This window comes from Triturus cristatus, chromosome 12 (assembly GCF_964204655.1).
Source record: "Triturus cristatus chromosome 12, aTriCri1.1, whole genome shotgun sequence".
Lineage (NCBI taxonomy): Eukaryota > Metazoa > Chordata > Amphibia > Caudata > Salamandridae > Triturus > Triturus cristatus.
Window position 1 is genome coordinate 128,395,236 of NC_140595.1, and position 24,696 is coordinate 128,419,931.

The 24,696-nt window shown below is 47.4% G+C and overlaps 1 protein-coding gene across 6 annotated transcripts in view; it reads right to left on the reverse strand.

The window, feature by feature from the left end:
- Positions 1-24,696, reverse strand: part of LOC146772870 (uncharacterized) — a 196,928-nt gene that overhangs the window by 63,162 nt on the left and 109,070 nt on the right. For 3 of the 6 annotated variants that reach the window (XM_085637918.1, XM_085637921.1, XM_085637920.1), the window contains exons 2-4: positions 14,728-14,991; positions 3,664-3,702; positions 3,472-3,566 (exon numbers count right to left, since the gene is read on the reverse strand). In XM_085637918.1, the coding sequence (XP_085494044.1) occupies positions 3,689-3,702; positions 14,728-14,991 (278 nt within the window). In that variant the 3' untranslated portion in view covers positions 3,472-3,566; positions 3,664-3,688. Of the gene's footprint in view, positions 1-3,471; positions 3,585-3,663; positions 3,703-14,727; positions 14,992-24,696 lie in introns of all 6 variants that reach the window. The other 3 variants (XM_085637919.1, XR_014972069.1, XR_014972068.1) reach the window with 3 other exon arrangements.

Here is a 24,696-nt window from a genome sequence, read left to right on the forward strand (position 1 = left end):
CTAGACTCACAACGATGGAACAAAGTGTCTCCTCCTTCCCTGAAACTTTGAAATGTGTGACCTTCATGCAGGCCCAAGTATCGTCATTACAAAAGCAGGTCGAGGATCTTGAAAATCGTAATAGGAGAAATAACATACGTATAACATACGTATATATGGTTTGGTGGAAGGTGCAGAGGGGACAGACCCTATCGGCTTTTTCAAATCTTTCCTCCCCAAAATCCTTCACATGCCAGAGGATGTTGTGCTAAATATACAATGTGCCCATAGACTGGGTCGACCTCCCATCAACAATTCTTCTTCTCAACGACCAAGAGGAGTCATCCTGCACTTTCTTGAGTACACAGATTTATTGAAAGTATTGTCTGCTGCCAAAGCCATTCAACGTATTTTATGGTCTGGCTCCACGTTATTCTTTGCACAAGATTATTCCAGGGCTACAGCTGCCAGACGCAAGGCTTTCCTGAATATGAGGCCCGACCTCCGTTCTATGGGTGCCAGATATGGTCTTTATCACCCATGTTTATTCAAAGTCACCTACAACAATAAAACTACTTTTTACGAGGATCCAATTCGTCTACAAAGCTTCATTAATTCACATAAGACGGTTCATATGGTTTCTTCTGCCTCTCCTTCCTCAAGTATTACATGATTTTTCTGGCACGCACTCCTGATATGTCATCGTTCCTTACATTGAAGATTGTTCTTTGCTACTCGATTTATATTTATGTTTTGCTAGTTTACATCTAAACAAGTGTTAAAGTTTATGGCGGTCTATGTCGTTATGACCTTATGTTGTTCTAGCTCTATTATTACATGTTCCTCATTCTGTACTTACTATAGTATTACATTTGGTACTCTTTTTTCTTCTTATAGTCATGTCCACGGTTTGGTGTGTTGCTTCCTCGGCTCTGTCCACTCTTCCCCAGACAGTTCGTCTACTCCATGTGGTTCCACCCACCCCCACATCCGTGTTCCCTTTATGTAGGTATGTTATCTGTTTTGTCTGTGGTCTTTTGTTCTGTACTTTACGTTTCTATTTCTCTCTTTCCGGATGTCTGTTTTCTCTTTTCTCCTTCATCGATATTTCCCTACTATTTGCTTGTGAACTTTTTCTTTCTTTTCATTGCTTTGCCTAAGTCTTATTTCCGGCTTCAGCCATCTGCTTTTACTAATATGTTCTGGCTTGGGATTTACTCACCCATCTATCTTTTTCTTTTCCATCTATGCATTCTTATACTTGCTCTTATTGAATCGGACTTTTGTTGCGGTTCTCTCTGTCAATTCATGTTTGAATCACCATGGCACTAAAATTAGTCTCTTGTAATGTGAGGGGATTAAATTCTCCTATAAAGAGACAGAGAGTCTTGACTCACCTTGCCAAATTGAATGCTGATATTGTTTTTCTTCAAGAAACACATCTTATGGAGGCTGAATCCTTGAAATTAAAAAAGGGTGGGTAGGGGAAATCTTCTTTTCTCAAGGGGATGATAAGTGAAATGGTGTTATGATATTGTTTTGTAAATCCCTCCCAATTACGCTTAGTTCACAAAACTCAGACGTGGATGGCAGATGGTTAATTGTTAAATTGTTACTGAGGGGTGTTCCACTTTCTTTTCTTAATGTCTATGCCCCTACTGGAGGAGATGCTTCTTTTTGGCCTACTTTAGCTAAACAAATTTCTCAATGCATTGAGGATAATTTTATACTAGCAGGCGACTGTAAACAAGTGTTAGACCCTTTTATAGAAAGACGCTCCAAAGTGTCTTTTTTCCCAAACAAACCCCACAAATCCTTCGTTCACACTATCACCCAACATAAACTTATAGATGCTTGATGTCTGTGCAATCCGATCACTAGGGAATATACTATTATTCTCCAGTCCATCAAACTCAATCAAGGATTGATTATATATTTGTCTCTCACAATATCTCACAGTCCCTTTCGTACGCTGATATTGGCCACATTCTTTTATCTGATCATGCCCCTGTTTCAATTGGCCTGGATTTATTACCCAGGGTTAATGCTCCTAAAAGGTGACGATTTAATAATGCACTCCTCTTAGACCCAAAGTTTACCACCTACTTTACCGCCTTTTTTGACGATTACTTTGAGATAAATCAAAATGAGTCCTTATCTTTTTCCAATATTTGGGATGCTTTCAAAGCCCCAGCTGGAGACTTTATCATTAGCTTTGTTGCAGAGAAACGGGAAAATGCGCGTAAACTTACTAACGATCTCCTCAATGACATTAAGAAACTGTAGCACTCCTATTATGCCTCAAATTTGCAGGAAGTCTTACAGCTCTTATAAAGGCTAAATTACAATTTAACAAAAGCTCAACTGATGATGCCTCTTTGTATCTTTTAAAATCTAGCGCAAAATTCTATGGCGGCAGAAACAAGGCAGGAAACATATTAGCTAATTATTTAAAAGTCAGGCAAAACAAATTAAATAATGAGTCTGTTTATGATAATCAATCTGTTTTAAAACTTAAGGATACTGACATTTTAATTGAATTCTCTCTCTTTTACCAGTCATTATACACCTCTGAAACACAACCATCCGATCACTCACTGTCACAGTTCTTCTCAGCTATTCAGAACCCCCATCATGATCCATCAGATTTTTCTTCCTTAGAAACAGAATGAACACAACAAGATCTCCTAAAGGCTCTTCAAACCCTTAAAAAAGAAAAAGCACCTGGCCCAGATGGTTTAACTGTTGAGTTCTATCTTCATTTTTCTAAACTTCTCTTACCTAAATTACACACCTTATTATGCTTTTTTCACTCTGCGAATAGGTCCATAGGCTCCTTCTCAGAAGCACACATTTGCCTTATTCCCAAGGAAGGTAAAGATTCTAAACACTGTAAGAATAATAGACCCATCTCCCTGGTTAACATTGATTACAAAAATAATTCTAAAGCACTAGCCATACGCTTGGACTCCCATTTACCATCTTTGTTGGTGTCATGACACCATTGGCAACACCACATAGAGTAGACATTGTGGTCTAAAAACGAGCGTCATTTAGTATAAAAAACCCACCCCTGACCCGTGCATCCTGCACACCGATATATTTGTGCTTAATAATCATAAGGGTACTTAGTGCAATACACATGTATTTTTTTTTTGGAACTAACGCTGTATGAGGCAAGTTGAATAATGTGTTGTGAAACGTTGTTAAAGGACTCAAGTATGTTTTGTTGCTCATATTTGACTTTCACGAAATGTATATTTTGTTATTGGTATCATTTCAAAGCTTGTTGGCAAGGAGCTCCTTTCGCTAGCATAGTGACAGGCAGAATGACACCCAGACGCTAGGCGCGCGTTTAGAAACGTGCACGATGCATCAGTAGCCGTGCTCGGGTGTGGCAAGGGTATAAATAGCCACACCCAACAACTCTAAGATGCTTTGCCTTCCTTTGCGCATTTGGCGCACTTACTCGAAGATTCCTGCAGTGCTTACCTGAAGATTTCTGCAACGCGCTTCTCGTCGGAGGCAGAGAATTCGTTTCATTTACAAAGGATTTCAGCCGAAGCACGAACCGGCAACGCTGGAGTCTACAAAACAAACAAAAGCTAAGTGAACATTTTTCTCCTTCTTAGAATTCCGGCGTCCATCACAAGCAAGCAGCAAGTACGAATTGAGAATACTTACCTGACATTGTTATGAAGGCAATCTTTTAGAACTCGGAACCTGAAAGAGAAAAGACATTATATGTGAACATAAGATTATTGTATTTGATATTTTTTGGGACAAACATTATTGTCAGCTCATTTAGATAATCGGTTAGGCTTTAGCTCAGTCAACATTGTTTAGGGTGTATATTCTTATTATTCCTTATTACATATGGGTAGTGAAGATAAGAAAGACGATGATTAACAAGGAGTATGTGAAAGCAGAGTTAATACGCAAAAGATTTCTAGGGCACTGAAATTAAAAGGAAAAAATCAGTAACTTATTTACCTTTTAACTTTCATGTAGGTGAACACGATATTTCTCTATCAACAACTTCTCCTTTGACCAAGAGACGACAATCTCCACTTCACTACGACAACACGAACGCAACGCCAATTCTTCCTAGATCGCAGGTAGGGATTCGTAAAAATCGAATACATTATAATTGTACTAAAAAGTGGTATAGGAAAAACTATAAGACAGGAGGAGTTTTACTAAAATCAGCTTTCCTTGTTGCCTCGCAGGTCGACAACCAGGAACAGGTAGCGTCCCCGATCCGGCCCTCCTCCCTAAATTCTAACTGATCAGCCTTAGTGTTTATAAATACATCATAGGGACTTAGTTAGAATAACGGGAAGTTGGTCCATAACGTCTTGGCGAAATCAACCAACAACAAACAAACAGGTAAGATTGCTTGTAACCTGACAGTTGGGGAGAGAGAAGTCTGGTTTTGTTAAGGGGCGGGTTGTAACAGACAATACATGATTGTTCTTCAATGTCTTATCCAAGTCTTCCCTTCTAAAACACTCTCTAGCAGCAATAACATTGGATACAGAAAAAGCTTTTGATGGAGTTGAATGGAAATATTTATTCTATACCCTTAGATGGTTTGGTTTTGGCCCGAATTTTATAACTTTAGTAGTTCTCCTTTACACCAATCCTTGCGCTGCAGTTTGTGCGAATGGCCTGATTTCCCCGTTAGACCTGGCACCATTGGCGTGGGTCTACCTTCCATTTTTTGCTGTTGTCTCCTCTGTTTTTGCTGGTGTTAGATGCTCTGGGTGCTGTGCCACTGCCATTCAGTGCCACAGCGCGAATGCACACTGTGTAAATATGACATGTGAATTGGTATATCCATGATTGGCTTATTTGGTTTGCCTGTTAGTCCCTAGTAGCGTGGCCTGTGTGTGCCCAGGGCTGGTAAACCAAATGCTGCTGGTGGGCTTGCAGCGCTGGTTTGCGCCACCCACAAAAGCAGCTTGTAAAGTGTGTCTCAGACCTGCCACTGCAGAGTCTGTGTGCAGTACAGAACTGCCATCTTGACTGTGAAGTGCACCCACTTCCCAGCCCCTGAACCTTCCCTTGGCATCATGTGAGTCACCCCTATGGTAGGGTGCATTGTATGTGTAAGGTAGGACATGCCCTGATGTGTGTAGAATGTCCTGGTAGTGAATTACACCCAATTTAGTTTTTAACTACTGTAAGGCTACCTGTTCTCCTTAGGCCAGAATGGGAGGTTTGACTATTACATTCTATAGTCCTAACTGACCCAAAGAACATGGTAGAAAAACGAATTTACTATGCCTGAGCTCAGAATATTAAAATACATCTTTTAGTGAAGTTTATTTTTATATTCTGTGTTTCAAAATACCACTTTTAGAAAGTAGGTATTTTCTTGCCTAAGCCTTCCAGTGTGCTCTGTTGTTATGTGTATTGGCTGTCTGGTTTTGAAGGGACAGGGCAGGCTGAGTCAGACCTGGGTTGAATAGAGGGATTTGCATTGGAGTATGGGGAGGGGTAGCTCCTTGACCTGAATACGGCTGTGCCTGGAAAGGTGAATGCTTGCTCCACCTCCCACTGTGTGTCTGATGGCAGACCCCCTCTTTCTGAAAGGAAGAATGCAGCCTGGTAAACAAAGTGCTCCAGGACTGGGCAGAACTGGTTCTGGCTGGGTTCAGTGACTTGTAGCTTCTGAGAACAAAGACTTTTGGGGTATAAATATCTGTGCTGAAACCCCTACAATTTGTATTGCTCCTGGACAACAAGAAGAACCTCTGTCCGTGTAACTGAAGGAATCTGCAGGAGAGGACTGTCCTTGTGCTTGTGTGCAGTTTCTTGGATTGGCCTGCAGTGGTTACTACTGGACTTGAAGAAGAGGAAAAGGACTTTGAAGGAACTTTTATTTTACCTAGCTACAGCAATCACCCAAGGGCTAGAAGAGAGCTAGCCTCCTGCTGGAGTCTCAGGCACATCAGACTCCAACACCAGCCTCCTGTTTCCTCCCAGCGAGGATTTCTATCTGCAGGTGAGGCTCCTGTGAGTTCCAGGGCCTCTAATTCTACTACAGAGAAGAGAGTGCTGAAAATCGGCGCTAACGCCCGTTTGCGAGCCGCCGCAGCTGAAGCACGTCCGAAAAATCATCGGGCTGCTGCCGCTGAGAGCTCACTACCGGAAATCATCGCAACGCACGTTTGCGGGCTGCCAAAGGCTCGCCAACCGGAAGATCATCGCATTGCACGTTTGCGGGCCTCCAAGTGCTTGCTAACCAAAGGTCATCGCATCGAGTTCATCGCTTCGCGACATTGCAGCACTGACGCTGTGCGTCCGCCATTTTCATCGCATTGCATCAGGATCGTCGCTCCCTCGCAGAGTGCCATTTCTTTTCATCGCAACAAGATCGCACACGCAACAGGCTCGGCGCATCATCCTCCCTCACGGCAAGGATTTCAACGCATCGCCGGCTTAGCGTGGAGAAATTTGTCACTTTGTCCCGCACGCTTCTGCAGATCAGCGCACCATCCTCCCTTGCGGCAAGGATTCAACGCATCGCTGGTCTCGCGTGGGGAAAATCCTCGCTACAGCTACCTTGCGACATTTTGGTTGTTTTGCTACAGAATCCAAGTACTTTGTAAGTAAAAGGGTCGCAGAGACCACTGCTTTGAACTGAACTCCTCTTTGCACACTTTGAACTATTTTTGCAGCATTTCAAGAATAATCCTATTTTACAGTATTGTGGCTTTTTACCGTTATTGGTCTTGTGTTAAGTCTATATATAAAGGTACTTATTTTTCTATAATTACTGGTGTGGTGTCCCTTTGTAGTGTTCTTCACTGTGTTACTGTGTATGGTCATAAATGCTTCACACACTGCCTCTGAGATAAGCCTAGCTGCTCGTGCTACGTTACCACAGGGTTGAGCATGGGTTATCGAAGGGTGTAGCCCGCTTACTCTGACTTAGGAAGAAGGGTCCCTACTTGGACAGTGGCCAGCCATTGCCAACTAGAGACCCCCATTTCTAACACCCCCTTTTTCAAATTAGGAAGAGGTGTGCGCCAAGGGTGCCCCCTTTTTGATTCAATCTGGCATTAGAACCGTTTTTGTCTAAATTACGTCAAAACCCTAACAGATATGGTTTTCAAACTTCGAATGCCCATATTAAACTCGCAGCCTATGCTGATGATACTTTACTCTTCTTGTCAAATCTGGATTACTCAATTCCTGCTTTTTTAGCAGAAGTGCAGTCTTATTCCCTCATATCTGGTTACAAATTGAATAATGACAAATGCAAAATTCTCCCCCTGATCAAATACACTTTTAAAACGGAATTTAGTGCTTCTAAATTCACATGGAGTTCCCATCATATTAAGTATCTGGGTCTATATTTTACCTCCTCAATGTCGGCTACAATAACAATATGCATGAGCAAATGTATTAAAAAAATCTCAGAATTAACTGCTAAATGCCACCCCTTATATTTATCCTGGTGGGGTCGATTAGACACTATAAAGATGATGCTTGCACCCATAATATTGTATACGATTTCCAATATTCCAATTCCTGTCACCACTAAACTTTTCAAGAAGGTTAACTCCATCCTCTCCTCCTTTTTGTGGAGTAATAAGAAACCTTGAACGTCTATTTTTAAATTATCACATCCCAAGATAGATGGAGGAGTTAATTATCCTGACAGAAAGCTTTCCTTTTGCACCAAGCTTCACTTTGGTTGCATGACTCCACGGACGAATGCCCTCTATGGACCTCTATTGAACAACTCTTTTTATCCCCCTTTTCCTTTCATGAATACCTTTCCTTCTCATGTAAGCCACAATCTCTCTCTACCCCTATAATAAAACATACTTCCAAACTCCTTGACTTTGTACCCCCTTCTACCCACCTTACTAGGGACTCTTTCCTTGAATCAACGATTTGGCATAATAAAAATTTAACCATTCGAGGTAAACCTTTTTATTGGAAGACATGGCGACAGAAGGGATAAATATGGATTCATCAGCTGTTTTTTAATTTGAATTTTATACCTTTTAACATACTTAGCCAATCATTTAGTTTGCCTTCCTCATTTATTCACAAATATATCCCTGCTCATGACAACGGTTATGGATGTATTCATTCAACTTCCCACTGCACACGCCACTCCCGCCAATTGTGGATCCCTCTTCATGACTCTGTACTTTATTAAAAACAACACCTAAAGCATCCACTATCTATAGATATTTGCAAGATGCAGCTGCGGATAGACAAAAATCCAAAATAGAAGAGGCTTGGGAACGTGACTTTGCAACTGACTGGCCATTATCCCTTTGAAAAAACATATGGATTAAACTACGCAGGTCATCCAGGGCAGCCAACACAACGCAAACATTGTTTTTTGTCTATAATAGGCTCCTACCAACACCGGCTACTTTGAACAAAAGATTTCAGAATACACCAGATACGTGTTGGACGTGTATGACATCAAAGGCTGATCTATTTCACATGTTATTTTCTTGTCCACCTGTTTGTACCTTTTGGCAACAAGTATGGTCTCAAATTACCTGATTTTCGATACTAAGTTTCCTTTTTCCTTTACTCATGTTTCTTCTGTTTGGGAGAATGTTGCATTCAATGTTAAGATTATTGATTTATTGCTAGCAATTGCTTTTCAGCAAATCACTATTAATGGGAAAGATTTCTAAAAAATCTCCTATAAAACTTGGTGGTATGCTGTCTGCCATAATCATAGATTGGATACCACTTTTGTTTACACCCTACGTATGGCAATGAAACGTTCGGACCTGTGGTCACCAGTTATAATGTATATTGATACATGTGCCAAAAAATCTTCTAAACCTCTGCCATCCCAACAGGAATTTCTGAAACCACCTTGATTCCTCTAACATGTTCCTATTATGCTTGTAATCTAATGATGTTTATATTTCATTTAGTTTGTTTGATTTTTCCGCTCTTATTGATAAGTCCGATTCATATCTTTCTATTGTAACCTTAATACTCTGTACTGTATACAGACATCTTCTATCTCTTTAATAAAACTTTCTTTTAACTCAAAAAAGCAGAAGACACCAAAGTCAAAATTGGTCTGTGTCAGTATGTTTTGTTCCCAAACCAACAACTTCAAAAAGATAATCTGTAACAACTGGCACCTCATTAGGAACTCCGAATGTGTATTTGATTACCCTCTGTTTGCTTTGAAGAAAAATGCTAGTATTGGCTCTCAGATTGTGAAGGCAACCTGCAATCAGCCATCTAAAAAAGCTGATCTAGTGGCAAGATGGAATCTCAAGCCACTCCAAGGCCATCATAAATGTTGGAATTGTGTTGCATGCTCCCGAACAATTGAAGACACTACATTCACTCAGGGAAAAAGTAGTTGGAAACACATCAAATTTCACAACAGCAAAACCAAAAATGTTGTTTGCGCTGTGATTTGCCCCTGGTGAAAAAAATGTATATTGGGAAAACTAATCAAGAAATTAAACAACACATAGTACAACACAAATCGATGATTAAGACCAAAATACTAAGGGGCCGATTAGGATGGCGGGCGGTGGCACCACTGTGGTGCTGGCGGTGTGGAAAAATGCATTTTACCGACCGCGAACAGCAGACCCCACGCCCGCCATATTAGTATGGCCAAACATAGCCCATTTCCTGTCCGCCGTGATGCAACGCAAAACGCCATCAAAGTGCGCCCGGCACCGCGCCAGTGTGAGCCAATGGAGACTCACCGCCGTGCGGAATGACGTCCGCCCGCTCCACAAATTAGGATGCCCCAAACAACCAGTCACACCGCAGCGGAGAAACCGCCCAACCAGAGATGGCGGAAGCTTGACAGCGGAGTGCGAAACCAGAGTCCCGGTCCCTTCCAATCGGTCCCGACTGCCATGGATCCAGCTCTACACGTTTTCCCGGTGCTGTACCTGATACATCACCAGCAACTAATGGACCGCTGCGGACGGCGCCGCAGGTACGCAATAACACAACCACAACACACAATTCATGGCCTGATACAGGGTCCAAATCCACATCAGACACCCTGGTGGGGACAGGAACACATCCACAAGTGCACCCACACATGAGTCACCTGCCACCAAGTCACCCCTCAGCATCCTGGACACACACTTTCCGCGATCATGCAGCAATGTCCGGTCACGTCACCACATCAGTGAAGACAAGGGAATACATGCACACAATGTAGAAGGCAGGGCCAGCGCCAGGCATGGGCAGGGCACAAAGAGCACAGGACCACACCTCCACCCTCCACACACTAGCACCCCCCCTGTAGGCACATTTCATGCGCCCCTCCTGTGCACCCCCATGCACAACAAGCCAGGTAAATCCACACCCTGCACCACACACCAAACAACCAGGGAGACAGCCACAGCAGGAGTGGCTGAAGAGGAACACACAGCACAGAAGCACAGGGTCAGGGAAACACACCTAACCACAACACCACCAAACTCATGGCAATAAAAATGAGTACAAGCACCAAATGAACACACACACATACAAGGAATAAACATCCTACTGGACATACAGCCTGCCAAGTCACACAGACATACCCCATACTGACACACAGACACATACACACACCACATGCCAACAGCAAAGGAGCACAACAAATAGGAAAGCCAAAGTGGGGTGCACACAAATGAAAGGCCATGGAAACAACCAACACGCATGTGTACATCACATGCAAGACAAGGAACAGAGAACAACACCCTCAGCCCATAAAAGCACACCTGGCTGACACAGTTAGTGAAGTCAATCCACAGACAGCTCAGTGCAACAACACAGGGAGACAGCAAGGCAAACCATGTATAGGCACAAGGATGAAAGGAAGGCCCTGAAGTCAAACTGTGAACAGCCACACATGTATACAACTATTTCACAGGAGTATGCCAGCAGCACAACACACAAGGCCCATTGACACACTCCATGACTGCCAAACACTAGTAGGAATCTACACATATAACCCCCCTCACACCAGCAGAATACAACACCAGTGTCAAACACACTGAAGGGTGGCAATACTTGCCAGTCAATACACAGACAAACAATCACACACCCTGGGGGTAGCCACAAACATCACACACATACATGGATGCCAGAACAAATGTCTGCACAAAAACAACACACAAACACATAACTCAACAGAAACACACACAGAACCACAACAAGGACAGGCATGCCCTGTGCAAATAAACTGTGGTAAGGCAATGGGAGAACAGACACAACAGGAGTGCACAACCTTATCGCTCAGGAACAATGCACATACAACATACCACAACACAGACAAGAGGTGCACCATCACAGAAAAGCCCAGCCACATCAAACAAACAACAGATGCACAGGCTAAAAAATCACATAGCAAACACAGCAGGACATCAGAGAATGTACACCAGGCAATGACAAGGCAACATATACCCACAGCATTGCATGCACAACAAGCAGTGTGTGCACACCAAGCATACCAGCCCCACACAGACATGAGTGACAGAACATTAACCCACATAACACCAATCAGCACAGCACAAAGACAACAGCACACCCAGGAAGTGAAGCAGTACCACAGCCAACACACATACATCCAACAAAACACCAACAGATGTACAAGTCTGGGACAGAAAGGTGGAAACAACTTGACCAGAGGACTGGGCAGCACACACAGTTGAACTGCATTTGAGCAACCATGACTGCCAAACAGCACAAGAACACCACATATAACCCATTGGGGAAATGCCCTGAGTGACACATTGCTCCTGGCCAAAGAACTGCACCACAAAGCACAGTGTCCCAAATGAAGTGATGGGGAGGCACACACACATGTAAACCAAGGGGACAGCTGGTATCAAAATGAAGTGTACTGCATGTCAGTAGTGGACATGGCAGGAGTGTACCATACACAAATAGAGGGAGTGCAGACACACAATGGGGTAGACATCTGAAACACAGCTAGGGGATGGTATGACACCACACACAACATACCATACTGGAGGCAAAAAGGTATCATGTGACAGCAATGCATGAGAAAACACACCCACAATGGCAATGTGGAGCAGCAGGTCTGCACAGTCTCCACAAACAGTAACAAGACACATGGATGATCAACAAAACACAACACTGACTTGCCAGTCACATACTCTGCATACTCACAAGTGAGAAAAACAGCAAGTAGTAGTCAGCCAGAACTGCAAGGACACACCAACACACTGCACAGTGCACAACATACAACTCACACATGTGCATACAACCACATCCACAGGGCTGAACAATCCAAACAACAGGCAAACAACTCCTAGGTGACACATGTGTGTAGTTGACAATGCAGGGGCATACACACATCAACACTCATAAAAAGTCACCCCCTTCACACTGCACACTTCCTGACCACCCAAGAGCATACATTGAAAGAAAGCCATGGGACTAGGATGACTAGCCATCATAAGATGACCACATACATACACCACTGGGCACACATAAAGGAAGAATACACATACATGATGACCCTGGCCAGCCTGCCTGAAATACTGAGGATAGAATCACACTCTGTGCTGGCAGTGCCCCCCAACCTGACATGTGTACAATATAGCCAACATGAACAAATTAAGAAACTGACAACTGCTTTCCATTTAAAATTGACATCATTGCCCCCACAAGTATCAGGGTCAGGAAGAATTGAAGTCCCTGTCACCCCTGTAAAAAATAGATAGAGTAAGTGAGCGAAGACATTGGCTATGTTGAAGTGGCACACAGAGCATGTGGCACAGTAAACCATATACACACAGCAAAATAACTTTATTCAGCAAGGGCACTGACAAAACAGACAACAGGAGCAATGGTCTTTATTCACATATTGCACAGATAGGCACCATGAGTAGAGAAGAGCAAGGCACAAAATGCAGAGTATGTCCATGAGAAGCTGCACAGGCAAGGGCAAAACAGCAAGGCCAATGGGCAGGGCAAAGTGCAGAGTATGTCCATGACAAGATGCACAGGCAAGGGCAAAACAGCAAGGCCAGTGGCCAGTTCAGGGTGCAGAGTATGTCCAGGAGAAGCTGCACAGGGAATAGTTGAACACAGCAAAGAGCAACAAGGCCAGTGGCAAAAATGAAGTGCAGAGTATGTGCATGAGAAGCTGCACAGGGAATAGTTGAACACAGCAAAGAACACCAAGGCCAGTGGCCAGTTCAGGGTGCAGAGTATGTCCATGAGCAGCTGCACAGGCAGGGGACACACAGCAGTGAATGACAAGGCCAGTGGGCAGGGCAAAGTGCAGAGTAGGTCCATGAGAAGCTGCACAGGTAAGGGCAAAGCAGCAAGGCCAGTGGCCAGTTAAGGGTGCAGAGTATGTCCAGGAGAAGCTGCACATGGAATAGTTGAACACAGCAAAGAGCAACAAGGCCAGTGGCAAAAACGAAGTGCAGAGTATGTCCAGGAGAAGCTGCGCAGGGAATAGTTGAGCACAGCAAAGAGCAACAAGGCCAGTGGCAAAAACTAAGTGCAGAGTATGTCCAGGAGAAGCTACACAGGGAATGTGTGCGACTGTACCTTTCCATGGTCAGCAAAACGGTCAGGGGGTAACAATGTGCAGTACAGGCCCACCTGTGTGAGAGACAGGTGTGAGAGGGTGACTACCACTCAGACTTGGCTGTCAGGTGGACTGGGATCTGGCTGTGTCTCAGGGACTGCTGGGGCACTTGATCGGGGAGAGAGCGGACCAGCTGAGGTAGAGCTATCAGTGGCTTGGCTGGTTGAACCAGGTGGTGTAGTGGCACGTGGAGGCAGAGTCATGCAGACAGGAGACACGGTGTGGCTGGGAGATTGTACAGGGGTGCCTTTGCACTTCTTGGGGATCCTAACTGGCTTGTCTGACTTTGGATCAACGGGAAGTGGTGTGGACACAGCAGGCACACTCACCACCAAAGCTGCGTCAGGTGCAGATGCAGACACTGGCACTCCCTCTGGTGATGTGCTGGATCCAGCGGAACGCTTTGCCTGGCTTTGCCTTTGCCCCTCTATCCCCTGTTTACTAGGTGTTACCCCTTTAGTGCCCTCCTTCCCCTGCTTCACTGAGCTTGTAATGGGAGTGGAGGTGGTGGGTGAATCTGCCTTGGAGCCCTTCCTAGGTGTACCCTTGGCATGCACCACCTCGATGGGCACAGAAACTGTATGCTTCTCTTTGCGAGATGCTTTAGGGACAGGAGAGTCCTTGGATGGGGATGCCTCTGAGGCATGTGAGCCTGAGATCTGCTTCTTTGCATTTTGGCCCCTTGGGGTCGCCAGACGGGCTTTTGTCTTTGCGCTCTGGGGTGACTTTGGTCTCCTGTGGGGATGGTGTCTGTGCCCGTGACTGCTTGGGTTGTTGCTGCTGTGTACTTCGTGTGCTGTATCATGACTTTGAGGTATGTGGACCGTGGTCACTATCGTAAGACGTGGCCAATGCCAGGGGGGTGGACAAAGGGACCGGAGCTGGATTGTGAGCATGTGCCTGTTGAAGTGCTGACGTCACCGTGGAGGACAAAGCCTGGACAGTCCGGTGCAGCCCACCCATGCCTGAATGTATGCCCTTCATGAAAGCAACCACCTGTGCCAATTGTTTGTCATGGTCAATGAAGGCATTGATGAGAGCTGTCTGGTCTAAACACAGCTGGCGCAAAAGGTCCACAGACTCAGCACTGATGGCAGCAGGGGGGACAGGGGCAGGGGCAGTGGTGCCCTGGGTGAAAGACACTCTTCCCCACTTACTTTGGCGAACATGGGCAGCACCAGAGGAAGTGGCTGGGAGGGTGGACACTGGCCGCTGTGTGGTGGAAGATAATGCAGAGTTCCCATTCCCTGTGCCCGCCAACATGGATGCATCCCCGCTGGCATCAGATGATGTGGTACTTTGCGTCTCAGGCTGTGATTGCTCCAGCAGACTCCTGTCCCCCTCTGGGCTCCTGTGCAGCTGTTGCGCTTGTTTCACCTCACTGGTGTCCGTCTCCTGTCCCTCCGTGACCACAGGAGATTCTGCATGAGAGAAATAGATGTAGGGTCAGTTCAGTGGCAGCAACAGAACAAACTTATGCAAGCAATGCATAACAAAAGAGGACTAAATCTACATGTTTCACACCACCCGGTGCAATCACATTGTGCTAACCCACTATATTGACTCAAACAGTGCGTGGAAACTGGAAATTCAGGCATAAGTGAGCGATGTGATGACCAAACAGCACAACACCCTGCTAGTGGCTCCGTCCAACCAGACACACAAATAGCTCTGAGCACACCTAGAGACATGATGGGGGCACACTACTTGTTGCCACTGACAGATCTGGATGGAACAGGAGTGGACAACACAGACACAGACTACAACATGACATTCCACAATGGCCATGAGCCCATGCCACCCACCATGTTGTACTTTGGGGCCCTAAGACTGGTGCACATTGTTGTCAGATGTCTAGACTAAGGTTTGGCGGAATTTGCTAAATTGACTTTCGCAAATTATCACGAAATTGCGCAAAATCTCCGCGAGCATGTTAACTTTCGCGAAGATGCAGAGATTGCTTTTCCCGCCTGTTCGCGATGTGTTTTTGCATGCTCACGGGGAAATATATCTCCAACTTGCCCATGTGGTCGTTAATGGGCGCGGCCACCTTGCTCGCGATGCTTATTTCCTGTTCGCGATCGCAGTGACGTGTTCGTGATCGCAAACTCTCGCGGGATAGCACGACCGGCTACCAACAATCCAACATCTTGTGGTGCTCGCGAACTGATAGGAAAACTCGTCGGCGAACGCAGGGACCCGGTAAGTCGCGATCGCACGCACTAGAATGCATTTTTAAAAGTCGAACAAGAAAAATACTTCCGTTTTGCGGCAGGTTGCGAAAAGTTTTGACATTTTCGCGCGCTCCTCGGAACGTGAAAATGTCAAAATATCGCAAATTCCGCAAGCGGAACGAAATTTACCGCCCAGCCCGAGTCTAGACCTCCCAAATCTGAGTGCACGCAATGGACGCATTGATGAAGGCACACTCAGATCGGGCACACTGCTGTTCCCTTCCATAGGATTCCCCAGACTACCCCAATGCAGACGATACCGGAAGACCACGACTCAGAATGCAATGGAAATGCACAGTACTCAAATTACCTTTGAAAGTACAGGTAGGGCAAATGCATAACACCTGCACCCAGCCCAGCAGCCACTTACATGCCACTGCATCACACTACCAACATCACATAGGCCAGCGCTGGCACAGGCCCTGTACACCTGCAGCCACTCCCAGCAAAAGTCACCCTTCCCAGAATGCTCACCCCTGGCTTGCTGGTGATGCTCCTTCAAACATGCATCCAGCTCAGGCTGTGTCACCACCAAGATGCGGCTCATTAGTGGTGTCATGCTGCGCTGTGCCAAACGCCCAGTGCGAGGAAGCAGCCCCAAGGTCATCTCTGCCGCGTTCTTTGCCAGCCGGCTGATGTCGTCCCACCTCTTGTGGCAGTGGGTGCGCCGTCGGTTTGAGACACCCAGAGCCTGCACCTTGGTCACAATGGCCCTCCAAATGGCGTTACGGTGGTGTACGATGAGCTGCAGGCATGGGAGACAAGAGGGGGAAATGATCAGTGACACAGTGTTATGTACCTACATCTCTCAGTACAGCAGCAAGATACAAACTCATCACACATCCAAACATATGTCTAACAGAGACAAGAATACATCTCACATGGTACATCTGCATGGGAAAAGCTGATGTAAATGCATGCATGTGTGAGGGAGAACACAGTCCCTGCACATCTCACACACATGCAGGATGCCAGCACTGAAACCCCTGTGTAGCCTACCCACATCTCCAGTCCATTTTTAGGTTGAGCAACACATAAATCCCATATCAACCTGTGTTTTGGGGTAGACCCACTGTGTCCAAGACTGCGCAGCCCTCAATGTCCCTGCCCTGTGAATAGATAACTGTGTCATGGATGTCACATTGAGGGACATGATCTCACAAATTCAAAATCCTCTTCACAAGGCCGGTCGTGTGCAATCTACAGTGCAGAGATGGCTCATAGCTGGAGTGCAATGAGAATAGATGAAGTAATACTCTGTAAGTGAAGTGATGTGTCCTTGTCTTTTTGTGCGGGGACTGTGCAGGCCAGCTGGGCTCACACTGAGATGGACAACAGGGGCATACACAGCCATTCAGCCAAGCAATCTCTTTTCTGACTCCTACATGAACAACTTTCTTCGTCACTGTATGGCTGACAACACAACACAGGTCACTCACACATACATGTGCAGGCAGGGAAACCTGTGGCATTGGGTACACACACCTTTCCCCTGGAGACAGCATGTTAGGCAGTGCATGACACAACCACACACTCTCAGGCACATACTGTATCAGTCCAACTACATGTGTGCCCCCCCTGCCCTCCCCCCCTGTTGAGGACTTACCATGATATTTGGGGCACCATATAGCCATGGGTACTGTGTGAGCACCTCGTCCACCAGGACCTCCAGCTCCTTGCTTGTGAAGGGACTGGCACGGATCTTCTCTGTCCTTACCATCACTGTGGACATGAGACAACAGCAGCAGAATTGAGTGGTGAGGGGTCTCTAGCAGCAGTCCCTGGAGGAAGCAGCAGGTGGGTGGTCTCTGGCAGCAGTCCCTGGAGGCAGCAGCAGGTGAGGGGTCTCTGGCCGCAGTCCCTGGAGGCAGCAGCAGGTGAGGGGACTCTGGCAGCAGTCCGAGGTGAGGGGTCTCTGGCAGCAGTCCCTGGAGGCAGCAGCAGATGAGGGGTCTCTGGCAGCAGTCCCTGGAGACAGCAGCAGGTGAGGGGTCTCTGGCAGCAGGCTCTGGGAGCAGTGGAAATGTGAGGCTCCCTCCCACACATATATAGCCCCCTGGGGTCATTTCAAAGTTGCCAAGCTGCAGCAATTGGTGGTGCAGGTCTGCCTTTTTCAAATGCATCCAATGACCGCCACCGTGATTTTCATGGTTCCCATTGGCTGTAAGGGCATGCTCCATGGCGGTGACACACCGCAGGGGCCCGGCGTGTGCTACTGCAATGGTGCATCTTTCGATTGCATCCAATGACCGGCTCCGCGGTGGCGGAGCACGCCTACTGCGATTTTCAAAATTGCATCATGCCACTGCAATCATGGTTCCCATTGGCTGTAAGGGCATGCTCCATGGCGGTGACACACCGCATGGGCCCGGCGTGCGCTACCACGATGGTGCATCTTTCAATTGCATCCAATGACCGGCTCCGCGGTGGTGGAGCACCCCTACCGCGATTTTCAAAATTGCATCATGCCACCGCAGTCATGGTTCCCATTGGCTGTAAGGTCATGTTCCATGGCGGTGACACACTGCTGGGGCCAGGCGGTAGCTACTGCGATTTGGGTGCCATACATTCACATGAGGCTCCGCGATTTGGGTGGCGGATCATGCCAACCGCCATTTGGGCATGTCTCCATGTCTATCACTACCGCACTTGTGTATATGGGGAGTGCTGGTGACACACGGCTGGGGACATGCGGTAGCTATCGCGATTTGGGTGGCGGAGCATGCCAACCGCCATTTGGCCATGTCTCCATGGTTATCATTACTGCACTTGTGTATATGGGGAGTGCTGGTGACACAACGCTGAGGACAGGCGGTAGCTACAGCGATTAGGGTGGCAGGGCATGTCAACCGCCATTTGGCAATACATGGATATGTATCACTACCACACTTGTGTATATGGGGAGTGCTGGTGACACACCGCTGGGGCCAGGCGGTAGCTACCGCGATTTGGATGCCATACATTCACATGAGGCTCTGCGATTTGGGTGGCGGAGCATGCCAACTGCCATTTGGGCATGTCTCCATGGCTATCACTGCCGCACTTATGTATATGGGGAGTGCTGGTGACACACTGCTGGGGACAGGCGGTAGCTACCGTGATTTGGGTGGCGGGGCATGCCAACCGCCATTTGGCAATACATGGATATGTATCACTACCGCACTTGTGTATATGGGGAGTGCTGGTGACACACCGCTGGGGCCAGGTGGTAGCTATCACGATTTGGGTGCCATACAATGGCAATGGCCATCTGGCAAACATCAACAGTGCACAGTGGCCACATGGTAAATGGCACATCATTGTGCACACAATGCCAATGTTCCATTTACTCCACTGGTGACTACACACGCCATGTTTGTGTATGTGATTTCATAGATTGGCATGTACTCCCTCACATGTTACTTGTGATATTGATGGTCCTGTACACAGGACAGTGTTGTTATGTACCTACAATGTGTACACATGTCAATGTGTTGAGGTGCTGTGACAATCACAGCAATTTTTGTCTCAATTAATGATGTTCTTTTTTGCATGTCCTCTCATGTCTGATCATGCACACAATCGTCATTTCTGCTCAGACTGTGGTCATTGTGTTGTTGATGTGTGCGAGGTGTGTCAGGTACAGCAGCTAGGTATGAGACAGTGGGGTTGATTTGTTACACATATGATGGATGCTATACTCCCAGGTGTGCCCATGGTAATTGTGGTCATATCCCTATGTGCATTCACATTGACCGAGGTGGTGTTTGAGGGACTTGTTTTGTGTAAGTTTACAAGTGTGCCATTTGTGTAGCTGAAGGTGTCCCTACATATAGGCTGATCTGTAACTCAATTTTGATGACAGTCATTGTTGTCGTTGTGTCATTCAGAACGTGAGATGCTGTGCCCATCTTATGATGTATTGCATTGACATGTGTCCACTTTCATCTCAACTAGGAGGAGACCAAATCTGCTTTGTCACTTGACAGTGCTGGAAGACATGGAGGATGAGGCGATCATCCGCAAATGCCATCTGGATAAAGCCACCCTAAAGACCCTTTGTGATGTGTTGGAGCCCCATCTGCAGCCTCGCAGAACATATCCAACAGCTTTCACCCCAATGTATAAGGTGATGGCGGCCCTGCATTTTTTTGCCACTGGATCGTTCCATCAGACGGTGGCCAGCCCAGGTGGGATGTCACAACCGATGTTCAGCATGGTGCTGCATGATGTACTGTCCGCCATGATGATCTACAAGGACAGATATATCCATTTCCCCAGGGGGTTTGAATTTGCAGCTGTTAAGGGAGATTTCTATCCCCTCGGACACATCCCCCATGTTGTTGGTGCCATTGATTGCACCCATGTTGGGCTTGTGCCACCAAAGACACTTGAGCACATCTACAGGAATCGTAAACATTATCACTCCATAAATGTGCAAGTGGTGTGCCTGGCAGATATGATCATCTTCCACGTGTGTGCCAAAGTCCCAGGCTCAGCCCATGACTCATACATCCTGCGGACCAGCATTGTACCCCAGCTGATGGCTATTCTGCCTCCCGAGCGTGCATGGATTGTGGATGAATATGCCTGGTCATATGGCGTGCTGGGTGTGTGTCCTGCTGCCCTCTGCCTCAGCACTGTTTATTTGTGTTTGTCACACCTAGGTGACTCTGCAAATCCCAACCGTCCCTGGTTGCTGAGCCCACTGCAGAATCCCAGGACCCTGGCTGAAGTCCGTTACAATAATGCCCATGGGAGAACACGTTGTGTGGTGGAGCGTACTTTTGGTCTGCTGAAGTCACGTTTCCGCTGCCTGGACAAGACCGGAGGTGCACTGATGTACTCGCCCGGGAAGGTGTGTCAGATTGTAGTGGCATGCTGCATGCTCCACAACCTAGCCATTCGCAAGGAGATTCCCCAGATTCTGGATGATGATGAGGACCCTGCAAACCAACCCGTGTCCAGTGATGAGGACAGTGGAGAGGAGGAAGGTGTTAACTTGCATCAACAGCTCATCACCCGCTGCTTCACTTGAGGGTGGGTGACAATGTACAACATACCCATTGTCTAATGATGTTGCAGTTGTTGTGAAGGTGTTTGTGAGATTAGTGACAGCAGCCGGTTGCAGACTCAGCGGTGGCTGACAATGTTTCTGGGACAGTTGATTTAGGAACATCTACGGGATGTGTATGTTGACACTTGTTGCCCATTGTGATGTGTGCATGTGGGATTCTCTTGTTGTAAAGTGTTGTGTGATGTCTGTGATGCTACACTCAGACTAGTGAATGTTGTTCTGTTGTGTTTTCCTAGGTGCCTTCAACCTCTCCTTGCCTATATACACACTGCAGTCTCCTGGTACTTTGTAATCATGGTGAAGACTGTACATCCTGGAATAAAGACGGAGCAGACACAACAACTTGTGCGTAAGGATTTTTTATTTACAATGGTGACATGTGAGGGGGTGAACATTCACATTGAGGTGATTAGTGGAGCAGTGAGTTGACAGTTGTGGTAAATAAGATAGTCGAGTAGTCACAACATTGATGTGGTGACCCTGTCCAACAGACAGATGCCATTCACAAGGCAGTGTGGGGAAGGACAGTCAATGAAGTCAATGCAGTGGTGAAGAGGGTTGCCATCATGCCTGGCTCCGTGACTGGCGTTTGGCAGGTGCTTTGCCTCCTGTTACTCCCAGGGTTTTCTTTGGATGGCCCCTTCTTCGCTTGGCAGGGGGGGCCCCTGCTGTAGGGCCAGTGGGGTCTGAGGACTCACCCCTCTCTGTGGCCGCAGGGGAGGATGGTGAACTGTCATTCTGCAGACCACCAGAGGGGGGTGGAGGTGTTGGTTGTGGTGCAGGCCTGTCCTTCAGTACTGCCACTTGCTGGCCCAAGAGGTCCACAATTTGTCCCATGCAGGTGTTGATCAGCAGGATGAGCTCGTGGAAGAGTTTGTCCGACCAGCCCGTTCATCCCTGGGCCCGTTCATATGCCCCAAGGAATCTGGTGATGTGGTCCAGAGATTGGGTCCCAGCCTCATGTTGTCTGTGGGTGACCCTGCTCCTCCCACCTTCCCTGCTGCCACAAACCTGTTGGCTCACCACTGTAGGCACCCGTGTCCTCTCCCTGCCCTCCTCAGTCGGTGGTGTGGGGTGGTCCTCCTCTGGGACAGGGAGGGTGTTGCAGGCAGCACTGGTGGTGGTGGCAGTGGACGAACAGGCCGTAACAGCAGGGCTCTGCAGTGACGTTGTCCAGAGATTGGGTCCCAGCCTCTTGTTGTCTGTGGGTGACCCTGCTCCTCCCACCTTCCCTGCTGCCACGAACCTGTTGGCTCACCACTGTAGGCCCCCGTGTCCTCTCCCTGCCCTCCTCAGTCGGTGGTGTGGGGTGGTCATCCTCTGGGACAGGGAGGGTGTTGCAGGCAGCACTGGTGGTGGTGGCGGTGGACGCACAGGCCGTAACAGCAGGGCTCTGCAGTGACGTTGTTGGTGCAGCAGATGTGGTGGGGGGACGATGGGGTCCTGGGACAGGTTGCTCCCTGGCACACCAGATGGGCCGGCTTCGAGCTCATCGTCCAGAGAAACCCGGGATTCAACATCCGAGAGTCCATGTACCGGGGGGTGGACTGGCTGTGCAGGTTGCTGGTGTTGTCCTCTGCAGTGAGTTCTTGGTCACCTGCGGGTCAGATGGGAGATGGTCATTGCAGTGCACACCGAAAGCTTTGTGTTAGCTGTATGTCATTCACTGTTTGTACACCACACAGTTGACTGATCATCACATTTTGTTGTATGTGCACTACTGTACCTCCTGATATGGTGCTGTGGTACATGCATTACTTGTCCATGGTCTGAGTTGTCAATACCTACCATGTGCTACGTGCATGATTTCTGAGTACAGGGACATGCTGCCATCTAGGGACTAGCGCATGGAAAAATATCTGTGAGGACTCGTTTTTGCTCACTCATCCCTGTCAGACGTTACATCTGGCCATGAACAGGCCATTGTCATCTCCTGCATACCTTTGTCTTGTCATGTGCATATCTGGATTCATGCCACAAGCCATGCTTTCTAGTTTCACATTTGGTCCTTGCTGCTCTAGCCCCATGGCACCTAGACATGGAATTCAGTGCTGTGCATGATTGTGCCCAGACTTTCTCCTACATGTGCATTTGTGTGTCACACTTTGGTTGCTGTGACAGTCTCATTGGCTTAGCTGTGTGCACACTGTGAGTGGCAATATGATCTCTGTGTATGTGTGTGCAATAAGGGGGCTGGTGTTGTCATGTGTCACAATGTTTTTTGCGGACACTGGCTGTGTGCACATACTGGCTACTTACCTGTTCTGTTTTCCCATTTGGCTTTGACTTGACACATCTGTGTGTGTGTGATGGGGGCTTGCATACTGCTCAGGGGTGTGACTAGCAAGCATGATATGTCTACCTACCTGTTATTTTGTTTGTGGTGATAAAATGGCTGACACATGCATCTGGGTGGGAGGGGAGGCTCCAACGTGATGGTCTGGGGGACGAGTTGGCCTGGGGTGAGTTGTTGATCAGGCCTCCCACCCCCAAACACCCTCTCATGGAAGATGGCTACCTACCTGTAAGTTTGTTTGGTGTACTGCAATGGCTTCCAACTGCTTCTGGGTGGAGGAGTGCTCCATCCTGCTGAGGTGTGGGACAGGGGGCATGGTGGGAGTAATGGTACAGGCCTCCCACCCACAAACACCCTCCCAGGGAAGATGGCTACCTACTTGTAAGTTTGATGTGGGTTATGTAATGACTGACACATGCTTCTGGGTGGGGTGGGGGAGGGCTCCATCTTGCTGATGCAGTGGGACAAGGGGGCCTGGTGGGAGTTGTAGTGCTGTCTGCCTGTACACATGCCCTCATCGTAATGTTGCTAGCTACATGTGGGATGTATGGGAGTGAGTGGATGTTGAAACTGTGAGACATGTTTTTGTGAGTGCGTGGTGCAGATGAATGGAATTTGTCCTAGGTGGTGTAGCTTTGTAGTTGTGCAAGACAGTACATAGCAGTGTAGTGGTAGTCATTTGTTTGTACTTACCAGCCTCCACTCCCCCGGGCACTCCTGTGAGACTCTTTGGATGCAGTATGGCAAGCACCTTCTCCTCCCATGGTGTGTATGGCTTTGGTGGAATGGGAGGGCCACCGCCAGTCCTCTGAGCCAGCTCACGGTTCTTGCTCCTCCTCTTTTTGACAACCCTCTTCAAGTCATGCCACTGCTTCATGATTTCCTTTTTTCATCGCGGGGTGGTCCCTACTGCATTGACCTTCTCCACTATCCTTGCCCACATTTGTGTTCTTGTGGCTAATGGTGTCTATTGGACCAGGCTACCAAACAGTTGTGGTTCCACTCTGACTATCTCATCTACCATGACTGTCAACTCACTCTGTGTGAATTTGGGCATTTTATGTGTTGCCATGGTGTGTGGTGTGCAAAGTGGTTGTGGGTGCCGGGGTGTGAGTGGTGGGTGTGGTTGTGATGTGTATGGTGTGTGATGTGCAGGGGGATAGTAGTGCAGGTGTGGAAGTGGTGCTGGTGTTGTGTGTGGTTTGGCTAGTGATGTTGTGTTCTTTGCCTCTCCTTTAAGCTGGGGTGTATGTCCCTTCACTTCTGGAGTATTGCAAAGGATTGTGGTCAGGGAAGAGGCTGGTTTTATACTCAGCTATGGGGGTGTGTCCAAATGGGGTATTGCTGTCAGGTGTGTTGTGTGTGTTGTCCTGGGACCTGTATTTTTCATTTTGCCATGTGGTTGTGTCATTGGGGTGTGTTTTGTGTTTTGGGGGTGCATGTCTAGTTTGCTGTGTGCACTTTTTGGCCTTATTGTGGGTTTTTTTCATTCGTCCATCATATTTTTCAAGGATCGTCCGCAGCGGTAGCTATGCTGCAG